This window comes from Felis catus, chromosome C2 (assembly GCF_018350175.1).
Source record: "Felis catus isolate Fca126 chromosome C2, F.catus_Fca126_mat1.0, whole genome shotgun sequence".
Taxonomy (NCBI): Eukaryota; Metazoa; Chordata; class Mammalia; order Carnivora; family Felidae; genus Felis; species Felis catus.
In genome coordinates this window covers 72,996,664-73,019,597 of record NC_058376.1, presented here as the reverse complement: position 1 = coordinate 73,019,597, position 22,934 = coordinate 72,996,664, and the positions used below count along the sequence as shown (strand labels likewise).

Below are 22,934 nucleotides of genomic sequence, written 5' to 3'. Positions count from 1 at the left end.
CTCTGGGCACTCCCTAGTCCAAAGGCCAGGAAGAAAGTGTCTTCCCTTCTCAGAGCAGGTTAAATCAAGGTCCCTGCCTTAGCCCAGTTTCCCCTGAAAATGGAGCCTGAGGCAAAGCTTGCATGCTAAATCCTTGCTGTGGGGAGAGGATGAGTCAGAGTGAGGGGAAAATGCAAGTGAGGAGATAAAGTGAATACGAGGCAGCTCATTACCAAACTGGCCATAGCATCTTCAACACTGCTGGTTGCTCGGGCAACGGGTACTTGATCCTGGGGCTGGGATATAAGACTGGTTAAGTAAGAGCTGACTTGGGGGCACCTTCTCAGAATGATGGATTTAACACCCTGTCAAGGAGCCCAGGGGATGACGCAAACTCCAGGCAGCTCCTAGAAGCCTGGAGAGATATCCAGTGCTGAGTGCTCAAGTGGAAATGCCTGGTTTGCCTTGGCAGATGAATGTGAGGGGATAAAAAGGCTCAGGAAAGGGGGCACGCTGGAATCAATATGTCATGTGAGGCCAGAAGATCCACCAGGAGAGTAGTTTCCATGGGGGGGGGGGGCGGTGGTTCCGTTGGAGCAAGAGGGTAGAGAGAAATATAATTTGTATCCTTTTTGACTAAGTAATCTTTAATTTCTAAATTTTCTAGGATAAGCTGTCAGTAGTAAAGCAAGTAAGTCAGCAAGAGTTCTCATTGGGTGAGTCTTCGTGGATGCATACTGCAGATTCTGCAAGAGGATGGACCAACTTCAGGGAGGTGAGTGTTCCAAACCCAAAGGAATGAAATCCAGGAGTAGTCAACTCTTTGCAGAGGTGTGACGTGGCAGGGGGAGGGGACAGGCTCTGATGCCAAGTCAGCAACCATTTGTGTGGCATCACCTGTGTGTCAGATACTGTGCCAGGCATCAGGGATATAGAGATCAACACAATCTGGCCCCTGAGGTCCAGGAGGTCCCAGGCCAATAATCAAAAACCAGCCACGGAGGACTTCATGACTGAGTAGAGATCATCAATTTGGGCCTCTCTTAGAATTGGGGATGTTGATATTTACTCACTGCTGGGAAGGCTCACCTTTGAGTTGTTTTTCTAGTAAAGGAAACATCCTTTGATCTACTGCCCGCATTGTTGAGACTAGTCCACCAGGTCAAGGTCAGAGCTCCTCCCGGAGCCTGCAGGGAGCCAGCTGTGTGCGAACCAGCAGTCAGATGGGCCACTGACCCACTGTCCATGCCCGCCGCCCTTTACAGAAATCTAGGAAGAAAACACTTCAGTGTGTGACCTATTTTCTCCTGGGTTTCCTGTCACTTTGGAAATAGAGGAGAAATAACTGGCAGCAAATGGCTGTACGAAATTCCACTGGACTGAAAAGGAGATTCTGGGACTCATGGTTGTGTCACCCAGTGCCCAGCACACTGCCTGCACTTGATAGGTTCTCAGTTGCTGTCGTTGGTCGAGGCACACAGGGATCACAGAATCCCAGCGCTTCCAGTAGGGAAAGCGTTGGTCCAGGTGTTGGGGTGAAGGAGGAAGGTCCCAGGGACCAGACCAGGTGGCACGGACCATGGGTAAAGGCAGCACAGCCAGATATGCCGGACTGAAGGTTTCCCTGTGGTTTGATTTTCACTCTGGTGAGGTCTGAATCTGCACAGATATGCCCCCTGCTCTTGTCAAGATCACCAGTGATTTCCACAAGTTGTTCGAGTCAGTGGTCAGTTCTCAGTCCTCAGGTTTGACCTATCAGCAGCCTTTGAGGTGCTTGATCACGTCAACCTCTTTGACACCTTTTGTTTCCCTGGCTAACGGGCGATCACTCTTCCTAGCCTCTTCTACCTCCTGCCTGCTCCTTCTCTGTCTCCTTTGCTAGCTCCTCCTTTCTTCCCTGACTTTTAAATATCAGAGGGCCTCGGGACTCAAATCTAGGACCACTTCTTTTCTCTATCCATAGTCCCTCCCTTTGTGTCTAATTCAGGTTCAAGAAGTTATTATGTCCAGCCCAGATCTCTTCCAGGCTGGATTCCAGACTCCCACCACTCCCTTTGAGTGTAGAGGCATCCCAAAATTAACACGTTTGAAACTGAACTCTAACCTTCCACATAAAACTTGCTCACCAAATCCCGGAATCATCTCTGCAATCTCTCTCTCTCTCGCTCTCTCTCTCTGACCTCTGATCTTGTAGCAAATCCTGTGGATTTGCTCTTCAAAGTACGTTCAGAATCAACCATATCTCACATCTCCGCTGTTTGAGACCCAGTCTGAGCCACCACAATCTCTCTCCTGAATTATTCCAACTGGCTCCTAACTGGTCTCTGTTTCCATCTTTGACCTGCTTCAAAATATTGTCTATTCTCAAAATAGCTATCAGAGAAATTCTTTCAAAATTGAAGCCCAGTCATGTTACTCCTTTTCTCAAAACCCTCCAGCGGCTCCCATCCCAACCAGTAAAGCCAAAATCCCTCTAATTTGCCCCCAGCTCACTCAGACAACACCCCCTCCCGCTCTTCCTCTCATTGGCTCTGCTCCAGCTCTCCCCGGCCTCTTTGTCCATGCCTAACTGCGCATGCTCGCGCCTCCCTTTGCACCTGCCATTCCCCCCGCATGAATGCTAGTCCCAGAGCCAGGCAGAATTACTCCAGTGCTAGGGAGCTTAGCTTCAGGCCCTTTGCTTGCATGGGCCTATCTAAGGTTCTGCACCTAATTTTATATTGATGATTTTATATTCCTTTTCTTTCTTTTCTTTTTAGGGAAAGAGAGCACTAGCAAGGGAGAGGGGCGGGGTGGGGAAGAGAGGGGGGGAGAGAGGGAGAGAGAATTCTAAGAAGGCTCCATACTCACCACAGAGCACAAGGTAGGGCTCTATCCTATGACCATGAGATCAGGACCCCCAGTCTCAATTAAGAGCTGGACGCTCAATGGACTGAGCCGCCCAGTAGCCCCTATATTCTTTTTCTTAAGGAAGATCTCCAAATTATATAACAATCAGGTCCCACAAATCTTAGATCTACTTCTGTCCCCCAGATATCTGCATGGTGTGCTACTTCACATCCTTCATATCTTTGTTCAAATATCACCTTCAGGGGCAACTGGCCGGCTGAGTCAGGGGAGCATGCGACTCTTGATCTTGGGGTTGTGAGTTCAAGCCCCATGGTGGGCCCAGAGCTTACTTAAAAAATGCAAACTAGTTTTTTTTTTTTAAATTTTTTTTAACGTTTATTTATTTTTGAGACAGAGAGAGACAGAGCATGAACAGGGGAGGGCCAGAGAGAGAGGGAGACACAGAATCTGAAACAGGCTCCAGGCTCCGAACTGTCAGCACAGAGCACGACGCGGGGCTCAAACTCACGGACCACGAGATCATGACCTGAGCTGAAGTCGGACGCTTAACCGACTGAGCTACCCAAGCACCCCTGAAGTTTTACTTTTAAAGTGAAAGGGTGGAATAAGATAGCTTGCATTTCTAGACTCCGAAAGAAAGGCAGCAGGACCTTGGGAGGAGGGCAGAAGTAGGAGGAATGGAAAAGACAGGTAGCTCTGTGATCACCAAGGGCTGGATGCCCAAGTCCCCTTGACAACACTCCTAGGCTGGTGTTTGGTCTGGAAGTGCAGACCAGTAGCATAGGGATGTTCCATAAGGGGCAAATGCCCAGAAGCAGGAGCAGGATCGAGGACCCATTCCTTCTCCATTGTCTCTAAGGCACCTCCCTGTGGAAGGATGCTCCACTTCTGAGCAAGTGGCCCTGAAGTCCCTCTGCTTCTTCCATGATAGGAAGCCCCTGTTCCCAAGTAATGCTCCATGACACATGCTAGGACCACTGAACACCTAAAAAGAACGAGGGTAGAATGAAAACAAAGATAAGAGAGTGTCCGCATTAGATTTATAAGGGAGGTAGATTAGCCTGAAGACAAGGGGGAAAAAGACACAGTAGGAGAGTCCAGGACAGGTCAGGGTGCACTTGGAGATGGGTCAAGATTCCTGGTTCTGGACAAATGCCACGAACATGCAAGAGTTCTTCAGGCTCAGCAGGAAGTGGTATGAGCTGTGTGGTTCAGGGGCCAAGTGGCTTGGTGGCAGCTGGAAACACAGGTGCTTCTTGCAGAAGGAGCTGCTAAGGCCTAAATCTCCTGCTAGCTGTCCCTGCCACCAGGAACCTATCATCAGCTGACCTGGATCTTTGACAGAGTCACTGCCTTTCCAGGGCAGTCATTTGGCCTGGGTCTCAAAGACCCGTATCCAGCTTGGAGCATCCAAAGGACTTGAGAGACAGAGCCATAGGCAGGAAGGCAAGTTTCCTTGCTCTAAGGACTGAGGTTGCTACTGCTTTAAATGCCATTGAGCATTTGGGAACAAAAAGATGCATTTTTTATGTAGTAGTTTTATTAAGAGAATAAATATGTGCAACTTCATGGTACACAAAATGTTCAGCACTAGATTTGAGAGGGATCTTCCAAAATCTTTTATTTTAATTAATTATTTTTTTCTTAACTTGTTTTACTTTAAATTTTTTAAATTTACATCCAAATTAGTTAGCATATAGTGCAACAATGATTTCAGGAGTAGATAATCCTTAATGCCCCTTACCCATTTAGCCCACCCCCCCCCACAACCCCTCCAGAAACCCTTAGTTTGTTCTCCGTGTTTATGAGTCTCTTCTGTTTTGTTCCCCTCCCTGTTTTCATATGATTTTTGTTTCCCTTCCCTTATGGTCATCTGTTTTGTCTCTTAAAGTCCTCATATGAGTGAGGTCATATGATTTTTGTCTTTCTCTGACTAATTTCACTTAGCTAATACCCTCCAGTCCCATCCACGTTGTTGCAAATGGCAAGATTTCATTCTTTTTGATTGCTGAGTAATACTCCATTGTATATATATAGCACATCTTCTTCATCCATTCATCCATCAATGGACATTTGGGCTCTTTCCATACTTTGGCTATTGTTGATAGTGCTGCTATAAATATGGGGGTGCATGGGTCCCTTCAAAACAGCACACCTAGATCCCTTGGATAAATGCCTAGTAGTACAGTTGCTGGGTTGTAGGGTGGTTCTATTTTTAGTTTTTTGAGAAACCTCCATACTGTTTTCCAGAACGGCTGCACCAGCTTGCATTCCCACCAACAATGCAAAAGAGAGCCTCTTTCTCCGCATCCTTGCCAACCTCTATTGTTGCCTGAGTTGTTAATGTTAGCCATTCTGACAGGTGTAAGGTGATACCTCATTGTGGTTTTGATTTGTATTTCCCTGATGATGAGTCAAAATCTTATTTTAATTAATTTAAGTCCATTTGATTGAATGTCTTAGTGTTCTGGCCTAAACTAAGTTGTCACACTCAGATTAATTACTCCTAGAAGAGAAGAAGGCAACTAGGATCGTAGACATGGTAAATCACTCATCACTGGCAGAGGTTATTGATTGATATTTGAGAAGTATTATTTACCTAAAATGTTCAGTGATACACTGTTGGATGATAATATTTAATTAGACCTTTAACTCAACACACAGTTTAATTCTTTCTCCGCTAAATGGAGAGCTCCACCTCTAGTCGGTTTGATTCACTGCAGTTTTTCACAAGTGATGGTACCAATGTAGGGAAGAGATGTTGGGCTCTTATCTGGCTCTCCACCCTGTCTCCTGCTTGTGTGCCCTGGATCACAGCTCTGAACTTGAAAGAGCAGCGAAGTTCATGGAGGAGTCAGGAGAGCATCACACTGGATAAAAATAATGGAACATCAGGACTCTTAGCAATCTTCAGCATTACCCAAGCCTGCCTTGTCATTCTACGTATGCAAAAATGAAAGTTCAGGCAGGAGAGGTTTTTTTCTTTTTTAACATTTATTCATGTTTGAGAGACAGAAAGAGACAGGGTGTGGGGAGGGGGGCGCAGAGAGAAGGGGGAGACACAGAATCCAAACCAGGTTCCAGGCTCCAAGCTGTCAGCCCAGAGCCCGACATGGCGCCTGAATCCACGAACCATGAGATCACGACCTGAGCTGAAGCCGGACGCCCAACCGACTGAGCCACCCAGGCGCCCCATGATTCAACAATTCTATACATTACTCAGTCATCATCATGATAAGTGTACTCTTTAAGCCCCACCACCATTTTACCCATCCTCCCCTCCCCCTCTGGTAACCATTACTTTGTTCTCTATAGTTAAGAGTCTGTTCCTTGGTTTCTCTCTTTCCACTCTTTTTTCCTTTGTTCATTTGTTTTGTTCCTTAAATTCCACATGAGTGAAATCAAATGGTATTTGTCTTCCTCTGACTGACTTATTTCTCTGTCATACACACACACACACACACACACACACACACACACACACACACACACACGTATATATGTATCTCTTCTTTATTCATCTATCGATGGACACTTGGGCCGTTTCCATAATTTGGCTATGGTAAATAATGCTACAGTAAATATAAATATAGGGGTACAGGCATCCTTCTGAATTAATGTTTTTGTATTTTTTGGATAGATACCCAGTAGTGCAATTACTGGATCATAGGGTAGGTCTCTTTTTAACTTTTTGAGGAGCCTCCACAGTGACTCTACCAGTTTGCGTTCCTACCAAGAGTACATGAATGTTCCTTTCTCTCCACACCCTTGCCAACACTTGTTGTTTCTTGTGTTTTTTATTTTAGCCATTCTGACAGGTATAAGGTGAAATCTCATTGTAGTTTTGATTCACATTTCCCTGATGCTGAGTGATATTGGGAATCTTTTCATGTGTCTGTTGGCCATCTGTATGTCTTCTTTGGACAAATGTCTGTTCATGTCGTCTGCCTGTTTTTAAATTGAATTATTTGGTTTTTGGGTATTGAGTTATATCAGTTCTTTTTATATTTTGGATTCTAACCTTTTATTGGATATGTCATTTGCAGATATCTTTGCCCATTCCATGGGTTGTCTTTTAGTTTTGTTGATTGTTTCCTTTGCTGTGCAGAAGCTTTTTATGTTCATGTAGTCCCAATAGTTTACTTTTGCTTTTATTTCCCTTGCCTCAGGAGACTCATCTAGAAAAATGTTGCTATGAAGAATGTCAGGGGCGCCTGGGTGGCGCAGTCGGTTAAGCATCCGACTTCAGCCAGGTCACGATCTCGCGGTCCGTGAGTTCGAGCCCCGCGTCAGGCTCTGGGCTGATGGCTCAGAGCCTGGAGCCTGTTTCTGATTCTGTGTCTCCCTCTCTCTCTGCCCCTCCCCCGTTCATGCTCTGTCTCTCTCTGTCCCCAAAATAAATAAACGTTGAAAAAAAAAATGTCAGAGAGGGGGCGCCTGGGTGGCTCAGTCCGTTAAGCAGCTGACTTTGGCTCAGGTCATGATCTCGCGGTCCATGAGTTCAAGCGCCACGTTGGGCTCTGTGCTGACAGCTCAGAGCCTGGAGCCTGTTTCAGATTCTGTGTCTCCCTCTCTCTGACCCTCCCCCGTTCATGCTCTGTCTCTCTCTGTCTCAAAAATAAATAAAAACATTAAAAAAATTAAAAAAAAAAAAAAGAATGTCAGAGAGATTATTGCCTGTGCTCTCTTCTAGCATTTTTATGGTTTCAGGTCTCACGTTAGGTCTTTAATCCATTTTGAGTTTATTTTTGTGTATGGTGTAAGGAAGTGGTCCAATTTCATTCCTTTGCATGTAGTTGTCCAATTTTCCCAACAGCATTTGTTGAAGAGACTGTCTCTTTCCCACTGCATCTTCTTGCCTCTTTTGTCAAAGATTATAACCCATATAATTGTGGGTGTGTTTCTGTGCTTCCTCTCCCATTTCATTGATCTGTGTGTCTATTTTTGTGCCAGTACCACACTGTTTTGATTATGACAGATTTGTAATATAACTTGAAATCTGGAATTGTGATACTACTAGGTTTGTTTTTCTTTTTCAAGATTGCTTTGGATATTTGGGGTCTTTTGTGGTCCCATACAAATCTTCGAATTATTTGATCTAGTTCTGTGAAAAATGCTGGTGGTATTTTGACAGGCATATCAAACATATCAAACAATATTTGTTCTTCTAATCCATGATAATGGAATGTCTTTCCACTTGCTTGTGCCATCTTTAATTTCTTTCATGAATGTTTTATAGTTTTCAGAGTTCAGCCGTTTTACCTCCTTGATTAAGTTTGTTCCTAGGTATTTTATTATTTTTGGTGCAATTGTAAATGGGGCCGCTCTACTATTTCTTTTGCTTCATTATTAGTATATAGAAATGCAATGGATTTCTGTACGTAGATTTTATATCCTACAATCTTACTGAATTCATTTATTAGTTTTAGTAGGCTTCTTGTTTGTGTATGTGTGGAGTCTTTAGGATTTTCTATATTTAGTACCATTTCATCTGCAAGTAGTGAAAGTTTTACTTCTTCCTTACCAATTTGGATGCATTTTATTCCTTTTTCATATTTGATTGCTGTGGCTAGGACTTCCAGGACTAGATTAAATAAAAGTGGTGAGAATGGACATACTTGTCTTGTTCCTAGGTGGGAGAGGTTTTAAGGTCACATGGCAAGATAGTAGAAGAAACTGGATGCTGGTTTTTTGACCATTGAGAAGTGACTTGCTGATTTCTAATTAGACTCTAGAGGAAGGGTTCTTCCCAGCTTTGTCATTTTAACACAGGCTGCCTTTGAAAATCCTATCTCTAAGAACACTTTAAAAATGGAGAAAACCAGAAGAAAAGTGGGCGTCTGTTTTTCAGGACTCTCCTTTGGCTCTCTGCTCTCAGGACAAAGGTAAAATGGCAAATAAAAGCAGAAAACCCTGCTTTTTGTTCCACCAAAACTCAGGAAGGAGAAACACTAGAGAGAACTCAGAAGATGAAGTAAATATGGACACAGATGTGAGTGGCTGTCCCCAGGGACCTCTCCATATTAGCTGTCATCATAGCGTCCCTTGGGTGATTCCACTTCTATCGCCTCAGGAATCAGGCTGCCTGATATCTCATGGGGGAAGTTCCCTTCAGTTTACTCTCTGCCTCTGGCTAAGACTGAGCAAACATTTCAACCTGGTTTCATAACAACTCTGCCCTCTTGGCCCCCATTGGAATTAGGGGAAAAGTCTGTGCTCATGCCCAGGTGGTAGGGTAAAGGGGAGTAGCTTTGAGGATACCCAAGAAAGGAAGCCTGGAGGCAGGAGATGGGGCTGTGAGGAGCAGCTGCCCTCTAGAATGTTGAGATTCTCCCTTCTCTGATTACCTTGGAACGTCTTATTGGAATTTTTAGTGTGGAAGCAAGCAAGGGTAAACGGGCCTACTCAATGTAGTTATTCCTTCACTCATTTATGTAGCAAATTTCTATGAAGTACCTATTATGTGTCCAGAACTGCATATAATATCCCCTCCTATTCCCTCCAGTTGGCTTAGCCCTTCAACTAAACCTAGTATGTGATAGGCACCACATACTGCAGTGTGCCGCCATGTGCACTGGCCACATCTCTAGGGTTGCTCTTCTCTCTCCCTTTCCCCTACCTCCACTTATCTGCTTTTGGGACTGTGTCTTGCCCACCTCCACTTTTGGTTCCATATCTTAGTTCCTTGGATCCTGTAAGCTTTGTCTGTTTTTTAAAATATTTATTTAAGCAATCTCTACATCCGACACGTGGCTCAAACTCACAACCCTGAAATCAAGAGACGCATGCTTTTCTGACTGAGCCAGTCAGGCAGCCCTCTGTTGTTTTTCAATCTACTGTACATTCAGTATTAGTCTACAACGTATGTTCCATAAGAGTGAGAATTTGCTGTATCCAACGTCTGCATCAGGGGCTAGCAACCCACATAGCAGGGGCTCAATACATATTTACACAATAAATAAGTTAATATTGGAGCAATTTAAAAAAAGTGTATAGGGCAGTGTCGCGACTGAGGTCAGGGTCCTGAGGGTAGGGGAATGCAAGAAAAAAGAGAGAAGAGAAAGTTTGGGAACAGGAGGGTCCCCTGGGCTGATGGCCCAAGTGACGGCTTTATTGTTGCTGTACACAATCTTTTATAATATAAGACTCTTATGGGTCAGGTCATTCTAAGAATAAACAGGTTTCACATGATCACTGCCAGCCAAAACATTTAGTTCTGTATACCTTGTGAACTTTCTGAACAGGTCACAAGACCTTGTTGATAGATTGCTAGCAAAACACAGTTCCCATGTTTGTTTCTATCTGACTCGGGGTAGAAAAAGGGAGGTAGCATTACTGCCAACACCTGCAGACCACAGTCTTCAGGAATTAACTCTCTCAGCCTTGACAAGGCTTTTGTATGCCCTTGAAAGTGGGGGAATGGGAGGGGGAACCACCGGGTTGGCTTGAGTCAACGGGGAACATTGCTCGACCCGATCTCAGCCTGGCACCGGGGCCCGGCCCCCCACAGGGCAGCACCTCTATTCTCAGAAGTCTCTTTAATTTAAGAAGTAGTACACCAGGACTAGGAGATTAATTTCCTCCCCTTGAGCATGAGCTAACATAGTGACTTGCCTCCAACGAATGAATCTGGAAAAGAAAAGGCAGAAACTTTACAGGGTAGAAGAAATCTGGCAGACATTTCCTTAACCAGGTAATCAAGGTTAACGTCATCAGTGTTAAGTTATGTTGATAATATATATCCTTGATCTGATATGATGAGGAAGGCACTTCACCTCTGGAATTCTCCCCCCAAAACCAAATCCCAGTCTAACCACGAGGAAAACATTAAACATTGAGGAGTAATCCACAGAATACCTGACTGGTACTCCTTATTTTTTTATTTTATTAAAAATATTTTTTAACATTTATGTATTTTTGAGAGAGAGAGAGAGAGAGAGAGAGAGAATGAGGAGGGAAGGGGCAGAGAGAGAGGGAGACACAGACTTCAAAGCAGGGTGTCCAGGCTCTGAGCTGTCAGCACAGAGCCCAACGCAAGGCTTGAAGCCATAAACCACGAGTTTATGACCTGAGCCGAAGTCAGACGCTTAAGTAACAGAGCAACCCAGGCATCCCATGACTGGTACTATTTAAAATGATCAAGGTCCAGAAAGTCAAAGCAAGACTGAGAAGCTATCAAAAATTAGAGGAAGCTAGGAGACATGACATGTAAATGTGATGTGGTATTTTAGATTAGATCCTGGGACAGAAAAAGGACATTGATGAAAAAGACGGGTGACATCCAAATAAAGAAAGCCTGGAGTTTAGTTAATTGTGATGTGCCAATGTTAGTTTCTTGGTCTTGACAAATATACTATGGTCATGTAAAATATTCAAATTAGGGGAAGTTGGGTGAAGAGTACATGGGAACTCTCTATGCTATCTTTGAAACTTTCCTGTACCTCTAAAATTATTCAAAATAAAAGCTTATTAAAACACGAAAGAAGCGGGGCGCCTGGGTGGCGCAGTCCGTTAAGCGTCCGACTTCAGCCAGGTCACGATCTCGCGGTCCGTGAGTTCGAGCCCCTCGTCGGGCTCTGAGCTGATGGCTCGGAGCCTGGAGCCTGTTTCCGATTCTGTGTCTCCCTCTCTCTCTGCCCCTCGCCCATTCATCCATTCATGCTCTGTCTCTCTCTGTCCCAAAAATAAATAAACATTGGGAAAAAAAATTAAAAAAAAAACAAAACACAAAAGAAGCAATATATTCTCACTATAAAAAATTCAAGCAATTTGGAAGTGAAGCAAAAATAAAAGTTCCTCATCCCTCTGCCATCCTAATCCTTTAGAAATAATAACTATTGGGCGTTCGGTATCTAATATTCCACATCTTTCTCCATGCCTAAAAGTTTGTAATTTTGTATATTGCACAAAGAGTTCTCTTAAAATTAAAAAAAAAAAAAACCCATAGAGAACAAATTGATGGTTACCAGAGAGGAGGTGGGCAGAGGGGATGGGTGAGATATGTGATGGGGATTATGGAGTGCACTTGTTGTGATGAGCACTGGGTGATGTATGGAATTGTTGAATCACTGGATTTTACGCCTGGAACTAATATAACAATATATGTTAACTACCTGGGATTTTTAAAAAAGGATATATAGTAAAAACACTTTCTATCTATCTATTTACTTATTTATTTTTTTTTAATTCAATTTATTTTTTAAAATTTATATCCAAGTTAGAATATAGTGCAACAATGACTTCAGGAGTAGATCCCTTAATGCTCCTTACCCTTTAAGCCCATCCCCCATCCCACAACCCCTCCAGTAATCCTCTGTTCTCCATATTTAAGGGTCTCTTATGTTTTGTCCCCCTCCCAGTTTTTATATTATTTTTGCTTCCCTTCCCTTGTGTTCATCTGTTCTGTGTCTTAAAGTCCTCATATGAGTGAAGTCATGTGATATTTGTCTTTCTCTGACGAATCTCGCTTAGCATAATACCCTCTAGTTCCATCCATGTAGTTGCAAATATAAAAACACTTTCAATGGAATCATGGTATCATGTTGTTTTGTACCTTGATTTTTTTTTTTCACATTAGATGTCCTGGATATCTTTCCTTATCTTAACATATGTTGGACTCCAATCGTTTTATTGGCCACACGGTATTCCGTGGTGGGAAATCACAGTAGTTAGTACTACTTTTTTTTTTTTTTAATTTTTTTTAACGTTTATTTATTTTTGAGACAGAGACAGAGCATGAACGGGGGATGGTCAGAGAGAGGGAGACACAGAATCTGAAACAGGCTCCAGGCTCTGAGCTGTCAGCACAGAGCCCGATGCGGGGCTCGAACTCATGGACCGCGAGATCGTGACCTGAGCTGAAGTCGGCCGCTTAACCGACTGAGCCACCCAGGCGCCCCGGTAGTTAGTACTACTTTGGTTGTATGTACATATGACTGAATGCAGGTGCGAACTAGCTTCAGCGAGAAGGATGTCTCGTGGAACTCATGAGAAAGAGGGACACCAGCAGCCAGGGCAGGACTCTCTCAGCTTCTCTACGTCCAGGTCTTCTCTGCATCTCAGCTTCACTACTGTGTTCACACTCCCCATGCCCAGGCCAGCCGTATTTGTCAGGTTCGAGGTGTCAGAAATGTGGCTTGAGAAAACTCCCCAGCTACCCCCTGAAGTTAATATTTTACATCTTTAGACTGTCTCTCTTTCTTACTTTCAGTTCCAAAATTTCAGGGAATGTGTCTGATTGGCCTGTGGATCGAGTGAACGCCATAAATCAATCAGCTGTGGCCAGGAAGGCTGATTTGTTAAAAAATTTTTTTTAATGTTTATTTCTTTTTGAGAGAGAGAGAGAGGCAGGCAGAGTAGGGGAGTGGCGGAGAGTTAGGGAGACCCAGAATCCGAAACAGGCTGCAGGTCACGAACTGCAGCACAGAGCCCAAAACGGGGCTTGAACGCACGGACCATGAGATCCTGACATGAGCTGAAGTGTAGGCTTAACTGACTGAGCCACCCAGGTGCCCCAAGGCTGACTTGTTCTCACAAGAATTGTGTTTCAGGGGATAGAGAGGCCAGGTCACGAGGAAGAGGGATTCAGAAAAGTAGCCAATCTGGGCAGACAATGTTTTTGGTATAGGTGGACCATGATTTATTTAAACATTCCATTGTTAGATTATTTTTTATTTTTTTCTGTTACAAATCATGTCGCATCAAATATCCACATACACACATCTTTGTGAAGTGTGCAAGTATTTTTGTAGGCTGGAGTCCTAGAATGGAATTGCTGAGTCAATGGGTATCATGCGTGCTGCCACATTATTTTTTAAAAGATTGCAATTTTCACTCCTGTCAGCAGTGTATGAGGGTGCTGCTTCCTCATTTCTCTCCCATATTTTAATTTTCACCAATGTGATTGACAAAAATATATTTCTGACTTGCATTTAAATGTTGATACATCATCATAATTGAGCACAACTTTTTATGTGTAATGGCCATTCAGTTTTCTTTTTTGTGATTTATCTACCTTTGTCCATTTTTTCGATTAGATTGTTTATCTTTTTCTTATTCATATGTAGGAGCTCTTTACATGCCGCAGATTTTTAGCCCTTATCTGTTATACATGTTGTAAATGTTTTCTCTCAGCCAGTCACATGAATGGTGGCTCTCCTTGTAGAAACGTTTAAGTTTTTAAGTAGTCTAAGCTTTCAGTTTTTTTCCTTTTTGTCTCCTGGGCATTGCGATAGGGTTAGGAAATCCTTTTCCAACCTCATGATTATTGAATTGGTCTCATATTTTCTTCTAATATTTTTATAGTTTTAGTTTCCGTATTTGGATCTTTAATCTACTTAGAATTTATTTTTGTGTATGGTATAAACATAGGTCATTGTCCCCATGTCATTAGATAATTCATCTGTTTTGATTGGAAATGCCACTCTTATGGTATATTAAGTTTTCATTAACTTGTGGTTTTGTTTCTGGACTGCCCATCTGTTCCATTAATCTGCCTTTTCTACTCACGCACCAGCACCATACTTTGTAATTAGCGTAGCTTTGTAGTCTGTGTTCATCTCATGCAGCATTTTTCAAAATGATCCTGCTTAATTTTATATATTTACTCATTTAGAATCAATTTAGAATCGAGTCCCTCTCTCCCCCTAAGCTGCAATGAATTCTAGATAAATGTGGGGAAACCCCATCTTTTATAATGTCACCTTCCTATCTGGAAACATGATATGGCCCCTCAATTTTCAGCTCATCTTTCATATTTTTTAATAAAGACACACAGCTTTTTTCTTTTTCTTTTTAACAAAGACTTTGCAATTTCTTGTTATCTCCAGGCACTTTACTTTTTATTGCAATGTGATTATCATGAGTTTTTGCCGTTACATTTTCTAAGTGGGAAAGCTTTTAATTTTCTCTATTTGTCTTATATTCAACCAATTTACTGAACTCCATTATTATTCTAATAGCTTTTATGTTAACTATCCAAAATAGTCAAGATTAATAATTATAGTGCTTGCAGTAATGGTAGCTTTGATTCCTTTTACTTATACTCCATTTCCTTTTCTTGCCTTTTGGCCTTGCCATCGGGAGTCTGGGCACGGTGTCTCTCTTTGGCACTCCTTCGGGCCATGACACTGGGACTCTGCCTTCCTACTGCAAGTCCTTCAACCATGGATGAAACTCTATTACTATTTTGTATGTGTGTGTGTGCGTGGGGGTATACCCTGAACCAGCCTCTACTTATCAGAACACACCCTCCCTGCAAACATGGCTCTCACCCTTCTCATCTGTGGCTGCTGCAGCCTCACATTGTACAAGAAAATGAGCAGCCATTTGAGGAAACACCTCTAAAGACGACCTGCTACACCCTGAATGCCAGCAAATGTCTGGGCCCCATCACAGCTCACTTCCCTTCATGCTGCCGGCTCTGTCTTTGCTTCTAGCTCGCTCAGTACTGGAAGACTGGGTTGGTCAGTCTGGTATCCTTTGTTTCCAGCTTTCCCTCTTCCCCTTTGGGCATCTCCTCATGTCTATGCTCTCTTTACTCGACTCTCATTGACCCACGAGGACCCCCACTTATGTGTCCATCCTCTGCCACCGCAGACCTGAGCCAGGCATCGGACAGAGAATGCTGGCACAGATGCACTGGAGGCTGGCTGCAGAGCCTGGGCAAATGGGAGGGATGGAGAAGCAAGGAGAGGTTCCATAACTCTTGGTCTGCCTGAAGTAGTCTCCAGCTATGAGGAAACATTGTGCTAGGGTAACTAAGAGATACCCCATGTGGCCATGATCCCCTAAAAAAAAAGACATGTTGCCGGGGTAGTTGCATAACCTTAAAAAACACACCCATCATCAGGGGTGCTTGGGTGGCTCAGTGGGTTGAGCATCCAACCCATGATTTTGGCTCAGGTCATGTTCCCAGGGTCGTGGAACTGAGCCCCGTGTCAGGCTCTGTGCTGAGCATGGAGCCTGCTTAAGTTTCTCTCTCCCTTTGCCCCCTCCCCTATTCATGCTCTCTCTCTCTCTCTCTCAAATAAAATTAAAAAATTAAAAAAGACCACACCTATCATCACCTAGTGAATCTGCCAGGAGTCGGAGGGACACTGCAAACATCAGGAAATCCAGGCTTCCTAGCTCTCCACATCACCCCATCTCTTTAGACTCTCTTCATTTCTACAAGCTCTTCCTTCCGGTTTGGCCACTGGCTTGGCCCATAGCTTCCCATTTATGGCTGGCCTCTCCCTCCTAAGTCAAGGCCTTTGGGCACAGCTCAAGGCCCTCAAGTGGAGCTGCCCTAGACGGCAGTCCTGACAGCCAGTACCAGGTGACCTGGTCCTCACCTACCTTCCCTCATCCTCCCCTGCAGAACCAGGCACAGAGACTTGGGCCAAGCAGGCTGGAAGTGAGGGGCAAGGGGAAGGCACTGGGGGAATCCCAGGTTTTCAGCTTGGGTGACTAGGAAGGAGAGAGAAGGGAAGGGAAAGGATGGGGCTGAAGGAAACATGTCTGAGGAAAATGGCATATGACAGAGCTGGGAGATAATTGTGAAAGAAAGAGGAATGACACTAAAGGTAGTTATGCTCCCTTCCATTTGAGATTTGCTCTTTTTTCCAATTAGTAATATGTTGTGTACTGGTGAATGGTTGGTAAGGTCCCATTATTCAAAATATCTCTTCTAGGGGCTGGGACTCCACCCTTTGAGACTCATTTCTTTGGGTCTTGAGGGCTTTTTGGTCCTTGAGGCTCTTTTATGAAAAGCTAATATGCCTCTAGAGGCTATGATTCCCCACTGCCCTCTGAACAAATGCCAGTGAACAAAGACCAAACTTCCCCGGCCATCTTTGTCTCCCATCACTTACCCTTCTCCTGTCCTCTGCCCACATGCCCCAGGCCATCCCAGTGCGACTCCTTGGGACCAAGGCTATTCCCAGACATGCTGGGCTTTCCCACACCTAAGGGACATAAGTCTTGCTTTTCCCTATGTCTGGTGTACCCCTCCCGAATGCAACTTGTCCAAATTCTACCTAAACATCACCTATTTAGTATTCCTACTGAAAGTGTTTAGCCTGGATCCAATCACGAGGAAATGATCAGACAAATTTAGATTTGGGGACATTTTACAAAACAACTAGTCTGGACTCATCAAACTGTCAATATCATGAAAGACCCTGTCCCCTCAGAAGAAAAGGCAGAGTCCTGTTCTAGATTGAGAGAAACTAAAGAGACATGATAACTAAATAGAAATCATTTTCCTCAGCTGGAATCTTAACTGAGAGAAAAAAACAAACAAACTTAAAACTACAGAAGGACATAATTGGGACAACTGAAAAAATCTGAGTCTAGATTAACAGGATCATACTATTATCATTGATGTTAAATTTCTTTTTTTTTTTTTTTTAAGTTTATTTATTTTGAAAGAGACAGTGTAAGCAGGGGAGGGGCAGAGAGAGAGGGAGCCGGAGGATCCGAAGTGGGCTCTGTGCTGACAGCAGAGAGGCTGACGTGGGACTTGAACTCACAAACCATGAGATCATGGCCTGAGTTGAAGTCAGCCGCTTAACCGACGGAGCCACCCAGGCGCCCCAGATGTTAAATTTCTTGAATGTGACAATAGTGCCATGATTATGTAGAAGAATTGCCTTATTTCCTTCTTCTTTTGTAAAAGATTCTGAAATATTTGGGAGTGGTCTGTGATGATGTCTGCAACATACTCTCCAATGACTCAGCAAAGTTATAAATGTAACTGCATGTGTACATAGGGAGAGCAAATGTGACCAGCTATTACCAATTGTGACTCTAGATTATGGCCGTATGGGTGTTCATTATACTCTTCATCTTTTCTGTAATTTTAAACTTTTTCAAGATAAAAATTTGGAGGAAAAATCTCCTGCCTTTGAATCTGCAATCCAAGGCGGTCACCTCCTTTAGGAAGCCTGCTTCTTGGCCCTGATCTTTAGGAACAGCTCTCTCTACCATGGTCCCAGAGCCCGGGGTTTTGCCTGTTATATCACGGAGCCCAAGCTGCCCTGGAATGGGTAAGCTGCAGTTGTGCCTGCGTCCTTCTTGGGCTGCGAGCACCTGGAGGGCAGGGGCTGAAGGGGCCTCAGGGGATGGAGAGGGTGAAAAGCAAGGCTTGCGACGTCCCAGCTTGTCCTGCGAGCACCCCCCTAAGTAATGGCCCTTCCTGCTCCTTTGGGGTCCTGCCCTCCCAGACACAGACCAATTCCAGAGTAGACGGATCTATTTCAATGTTGTATCAGCGTCCAATTAGGGAAGAGACCACTCTGAGTGGGTGTATTAGGGTTAGGGTTCTCCTGAGGAACAGAAGGAACAGGATGTATATGAAGGGAGGGGTGGGAAGAGCAAGGGTGGGGAGAGAGAGAAGGGGAGAGAGAGAGAGAGAGAGAGATTTTAAGGAATTGGCTCACATGTTTATAGAGGCTTGGCAAGTTCAAAATCAGCAGCATAGTCCAGCAGCATAGGCTCTTCCCAGGGAAGAGCTGCAGAGAAGGGTCCAAAGGTGGTCTACTGGCAGAATTTTTCTCCTGAGGAGGTCAGTTTTTTTCTAGTAAGGCCTTCAATTAGTTGGACGAGTCCCATCCGCATTATGAAGGGTATTGTGCTTTACTCAAAGTCCACTGATTTAAATAGTAATTTCATCCAAATCACCTTCACAAAAACATTCAGAATAATGTTTGACCAAATACGTGGGCACTATGGCCTAGCCAGGTTGACATATAAAATTAAACATCAACACCCATTCCTTGTCAACTTGGCACCCGTATACATCTGCTTAAACCATACTTAATCTCCAAATAAAGACAATAATAAGGTCATAATTCTACCTAACATGATATGACCATCCTGTATACCACTGAAAATGCATGAACTTTTTCCCTGGAAGAGGATGCAAAGTCCTTGGGTGATATTTACTCTTCTCCTTGATACCCCGTAACTTAAATACTATGATGTAAAGTTAACAATACCGGGGTGGCTGGGTGGCTTCAGTTGGTTAAGTGACCAACTCTTGATTCTGACTCAGGTTATGATCTCACGGTTTTGTGGGTTCAAGCCCTGCCTTGGGCTCTGCACGCTGAGCCGTGTGCAAAACCTGCTTGGGAATTCTCTGTCTCCCTTTCCCTCTGCCCCTCCCCTGCTGGCGCTCTCTTTGTCTCTCTGAAAATAAATAAAAATAAAACTTAAAAAAATAATAAACTTAATACTATGTATTAAGTCAAAGTCAAAACATCTTACATTACTTAAGGGAGTAATAGAGGAAAGAAAACAAAAATATGAAACACACACATAACAAAATAAGGAAGAAATACTCATGACAATCACAGTCCTTGTTTTCTGAAACTGGTCACCCAGTTGTAGCTGGTATTTGTAATTACCTTTTCCCACTGCCCATTCCATATTCCCTTTGTCCTTGGCTGGTTGTCCTTCTTTACCCGGTAGGGCGCCCCAAACCTTCATTCATGAAGGATCAAGGTCATTAGCAGTCCTGCCTGAATTTGATTGTTGTAATTTTCCACTGACTTTAATCACAGGGTATGGTAGTACTAAGAAACACCCTTAAGGGATCTCCTATATTGCAGACATACTCTTTCTTACCCCCATTGTGATGTTCAAGGGGTATGTTTTAGCCCCATCTTCTTGTAGCTAATCTGCCCAAAGCTACTTGGCCATCTTGAAATCTTTCTCAAGTCCTGATTTGGGGTCATGCTCAGGACATTCTCCGCATCTTTCTTTCTGTTCAAGCCAGTTCCTGTGTTCATTTACGTCCACATATACCTGGCAGCGAGAGCTCAAGATGGAGGCAGTTGGAGTTGCCTTTCCGCATCATTTTTTTTCTCATGTGTCCCTAAGCAATGGCATTTACTCCTGATCCTCTGCTTGTCAGAGGGCCAAACTCGCAGACATTTTAAGCCTAAAACAAACATTTACAAAGCTGAACTTTGCCTATTTAATGACAAACACACAAACATCCAGAACTCTAAATACTGTATTTTGTCATTAGCTGGCTTTATCATACGGGTGTGAGAATTTCCCTTCCCAGCTAAAGGCAGGCATTGAAATAATACACATACATTTTGGGAGACGTTTCCAGGGGTGTGTATTATACCCTATTAACTGAGCATTAAGAGGATTCCAGGTGTATCTGCCTTGTAACTTACCTGGAGAGTACCCTGCATGTGGACAGTGCTGAGGGGGCATTGTTACCCTACCACCGGCTAAGGTGAGTGAACACTGAATGTGAGAACTATCTAGGGGGGTAAAAACTTCAGGTCTTGGGAAGAGACTGGTTGAGGGGAGCGAGTTGCAGAGGAGCTGATACGCCTTGGGAGAGAGGTGCTGGCAACCCAAAACAGAGAGGCAGCAACTTGGCAATTTGATTTTCCTTTTGAAATAGTAGGCTCTGTCTTTGGTAGCAAGAAGCAGAAAATATATATATAAAAAAAATACACATTCATTGGAAAAAAGTTGAAAAGATATCAATAAAAAGAAGCATATGGTTTTGTATCCTGATTTTTAAGAGTTTACTGTAACAAATATTCTTTAAAAAAATAGAATTTGAAGGTCAGAAAATCAGATTTAAGGGTTTAGAATTTTGTCCCATACTCTTGTATTTCAAAGTTCATATAGTCAATTAGAACCTATAATTACTTTTCAGGGGCACCTGGGTGACTCAGTTGGTTAAGCGTCCGACTTCGGCTCAGGTCATGATCTCACAGTTGGTGAGTTCGAGCCCTGCATTGGGCTTTGTGCTGACAGCTCAGAACCTGGAGCCTGCTTCAGATTCTGTGTCTCCCTCTCTCTCTCTGTCCCTCCCTGCTCACACTCTGTCTCTCTCTCAAAAATAATAAATAAACATTAAAAATTTTTTTTTAAAAAAAGAACCTATAATTACTTTTCCTACTTGAGGGCATCAGATCTTGGCATCTGTATTGTATTTGTTGACAGAGATTTCCATGTAATAAGGTAATTTGAGCTTCTATTAGATCACAGAAACAATGCCCAACAGGTTACAAAAAATTCTGTACTCCACATAGCCTTATAAACTGGGATTTTCATTCTTTTTTTTTTAAGTTTATTTATTTTGAGAGAGAGGGAGAGAGAGAATCCCAAGCAGGCTCTGCACTATCAGCATGGAGCCTGACAAGGGTCTCGATCCCACAAACCAAGCCCGATGAGGGTCTCGATCCCACAAACTGTGAAATCATGACCTAAGTGGAAATCAAGAGTTGGACACTTAGCTGACTGAACCACCAGGGTACCCCTCATCCTTTTTTTCCTTTTTTCTCTTTCTTTCTTTCTTCTTTCTTTTATGAAGCAAGAATATTAGAACAATTGGTGGTATGCTTAAAGAAAGTCTTTGGAACAGGGCAGACTTGTGTGGGACCTGACTTTGCCTCTTGCTAGTTGTGCTGCTGGGACCAATTATTTGACCTCTCTAGGCCTCAACTTCCTTAGATGAGAAATGGGGATAATCTTAGGTCACTTTTAAGATTGTTGCAGAGATTAAGTGAAATAACACACAAAGCACTTGACATAGTATCTGGTACATAGTGATTAGCTGCTAAACTGTGTTGCTGAAGGCAGGGACCCAGCATTTGGTTATCATTGCATTCCCAGAACAAAGCACAATGCCTGAGATATAAGGGCTAAATGTAAACTGAAAGAAGGAAGGAAGGAGTTTTATAGCGTGAGGTGAATGGGCAGAGGTAGGGACAGGGTTTTTATCTTCTCATACTTTCCCTCTTTTAAGATCCCAATTACCTGAAAGAAACTTTGCTTAAATTTCCAAACTACTGGAGAACCTGGCTGGATCAGTTGGCACAGCATGTGACTCTTGATCTCAGGGTCCTGAGTTCAGGCCCCATGTTGCGTGTGGAGCCTACATTAAAAACAACAACAACAGGGCACCTGGGTGGCTCAGTCAGTTAAGCAACTGACTTCGGCTCAGGTCATGATCTCACGGTTCGTGGGTTCAAGCCCCACATCGGGCTCTGCGCTGATAGCTCAGAGCCTGGAGCCTGCTTCCGATTCTGTGTCTCCCTCTCTTTCTGCCCCTCCCCGACTTGTGCTCTGTCTCTCTCTCTCAAAAATAAAATAAAAAAACTAAAAAAAAAAATTTAAAAACAACAAAAACAACAACCAAACTACTCCCCACACCAAACTGTGTTTAAAAAAACAAATATTTAATTAAATACATAGGAGTCAAGAGACAGAAAGAAGGTGCGGATGTGGGTGCCTGATACCACCCTTCTTTTTCCAGAAAGGTCCAAGCTCTTGTTTTACTTGCTCATTCATGGCAGGGAAAAAGGCTGGACCTCCAGTTCTCATTCATGGGCAGAAATCAGTATTATAGTCACGTCAGGATCAAGGGCTCTTTGCAGCCCATTAGATTCTGAGCACCACAGCTTTTAGAATAATCCATTGGGCTTTTTCTTGGTTTCACTATCAATTATAGAAAAAAAGCTGCTTGATACTTTTAAAATTCTGAATTAAGGGCATATCTAGCACCACCACCGCCCAGCCCCCCCCTTCCGCCAATATTTTTTTTTATTTAAGAAAATTCAATTGTATCGAAACAAATAGAAGACCTTCAGGGTTTGGAATAGTAAACGATGTTATTTTTCTCTCTTCCCCAGCGGAATTCAGCATAGAGGGCTGCACATGTGGGCTTCCGGAGGAGTTCAAGGTGGCTGGCCAAGGGCAGGATTAAACCTGCACCATTTGGCATTCAACACTTACCTCTGAGGGCAGAGAAGACCAAGGGCATTCAGAGATGGGACGGGGCCAGATCTACAAAGGGAGGGCTCGGGTCTAGGAAAATGAGGGAATGATTAGCATGATTCAGGAAGGGTGTGAACCAGGAGACAATTAGGAACTGATATGGACAGGAGCAAACACTGTGGCTTTCTGGGCAGTGGGATCTCTTAGGGGACTTCATTCTAACCCGAGAGTCTTTCAGGATGCTCTTCTACAAAGCCCACCCTGAAGCCCTACCAGTACTCCCACTATACTTCCATGTCCCTCTTTTAGAAGATCTCCAGGACTTCCAATGATTCATTTAGCTTAGGTACATGTCTCATTTCCCTCCTTGA

The 22,934-nt window shown here is 43.5% G+C and overlaps 1 protein-coding gene across 3 annotated transcripts in view; it reads left to right on the top strand.

The window, feature by feature from the left end:
- The first annotated feature begins 670 nt into the window (after positions 1-670).
- BDH1 (3-hydroxybutyrate dehydrogenase 1) overlaps positions 671-22,934 on the top strand; it is a 64,823-nt gene continuing 42,559 nt past the window's right edge. Inside the window, exons 1-2 of one of the 3 annotated variants that reach the window (XM_019839953.2) lie at positions 19,814-20,062; positions 20,498-20,561. Coding sequence is in view for 1 of the 3 variants with exons in the window: in XM_019839951.3 (XP_019695510.1) it covers positions 736-754 (19 nt within the window). In the remaining 2 variants the exon portion in view is untranslated. Of the gene's footprint in view, positions 755-19,813; positions 20,063-20,497; positions 20,562-22,934 lie in introns of those variants that run through there. The other 2 variants (XM_019839951.3, XM_019839952.2) reach the window with 2 other exon arrangements.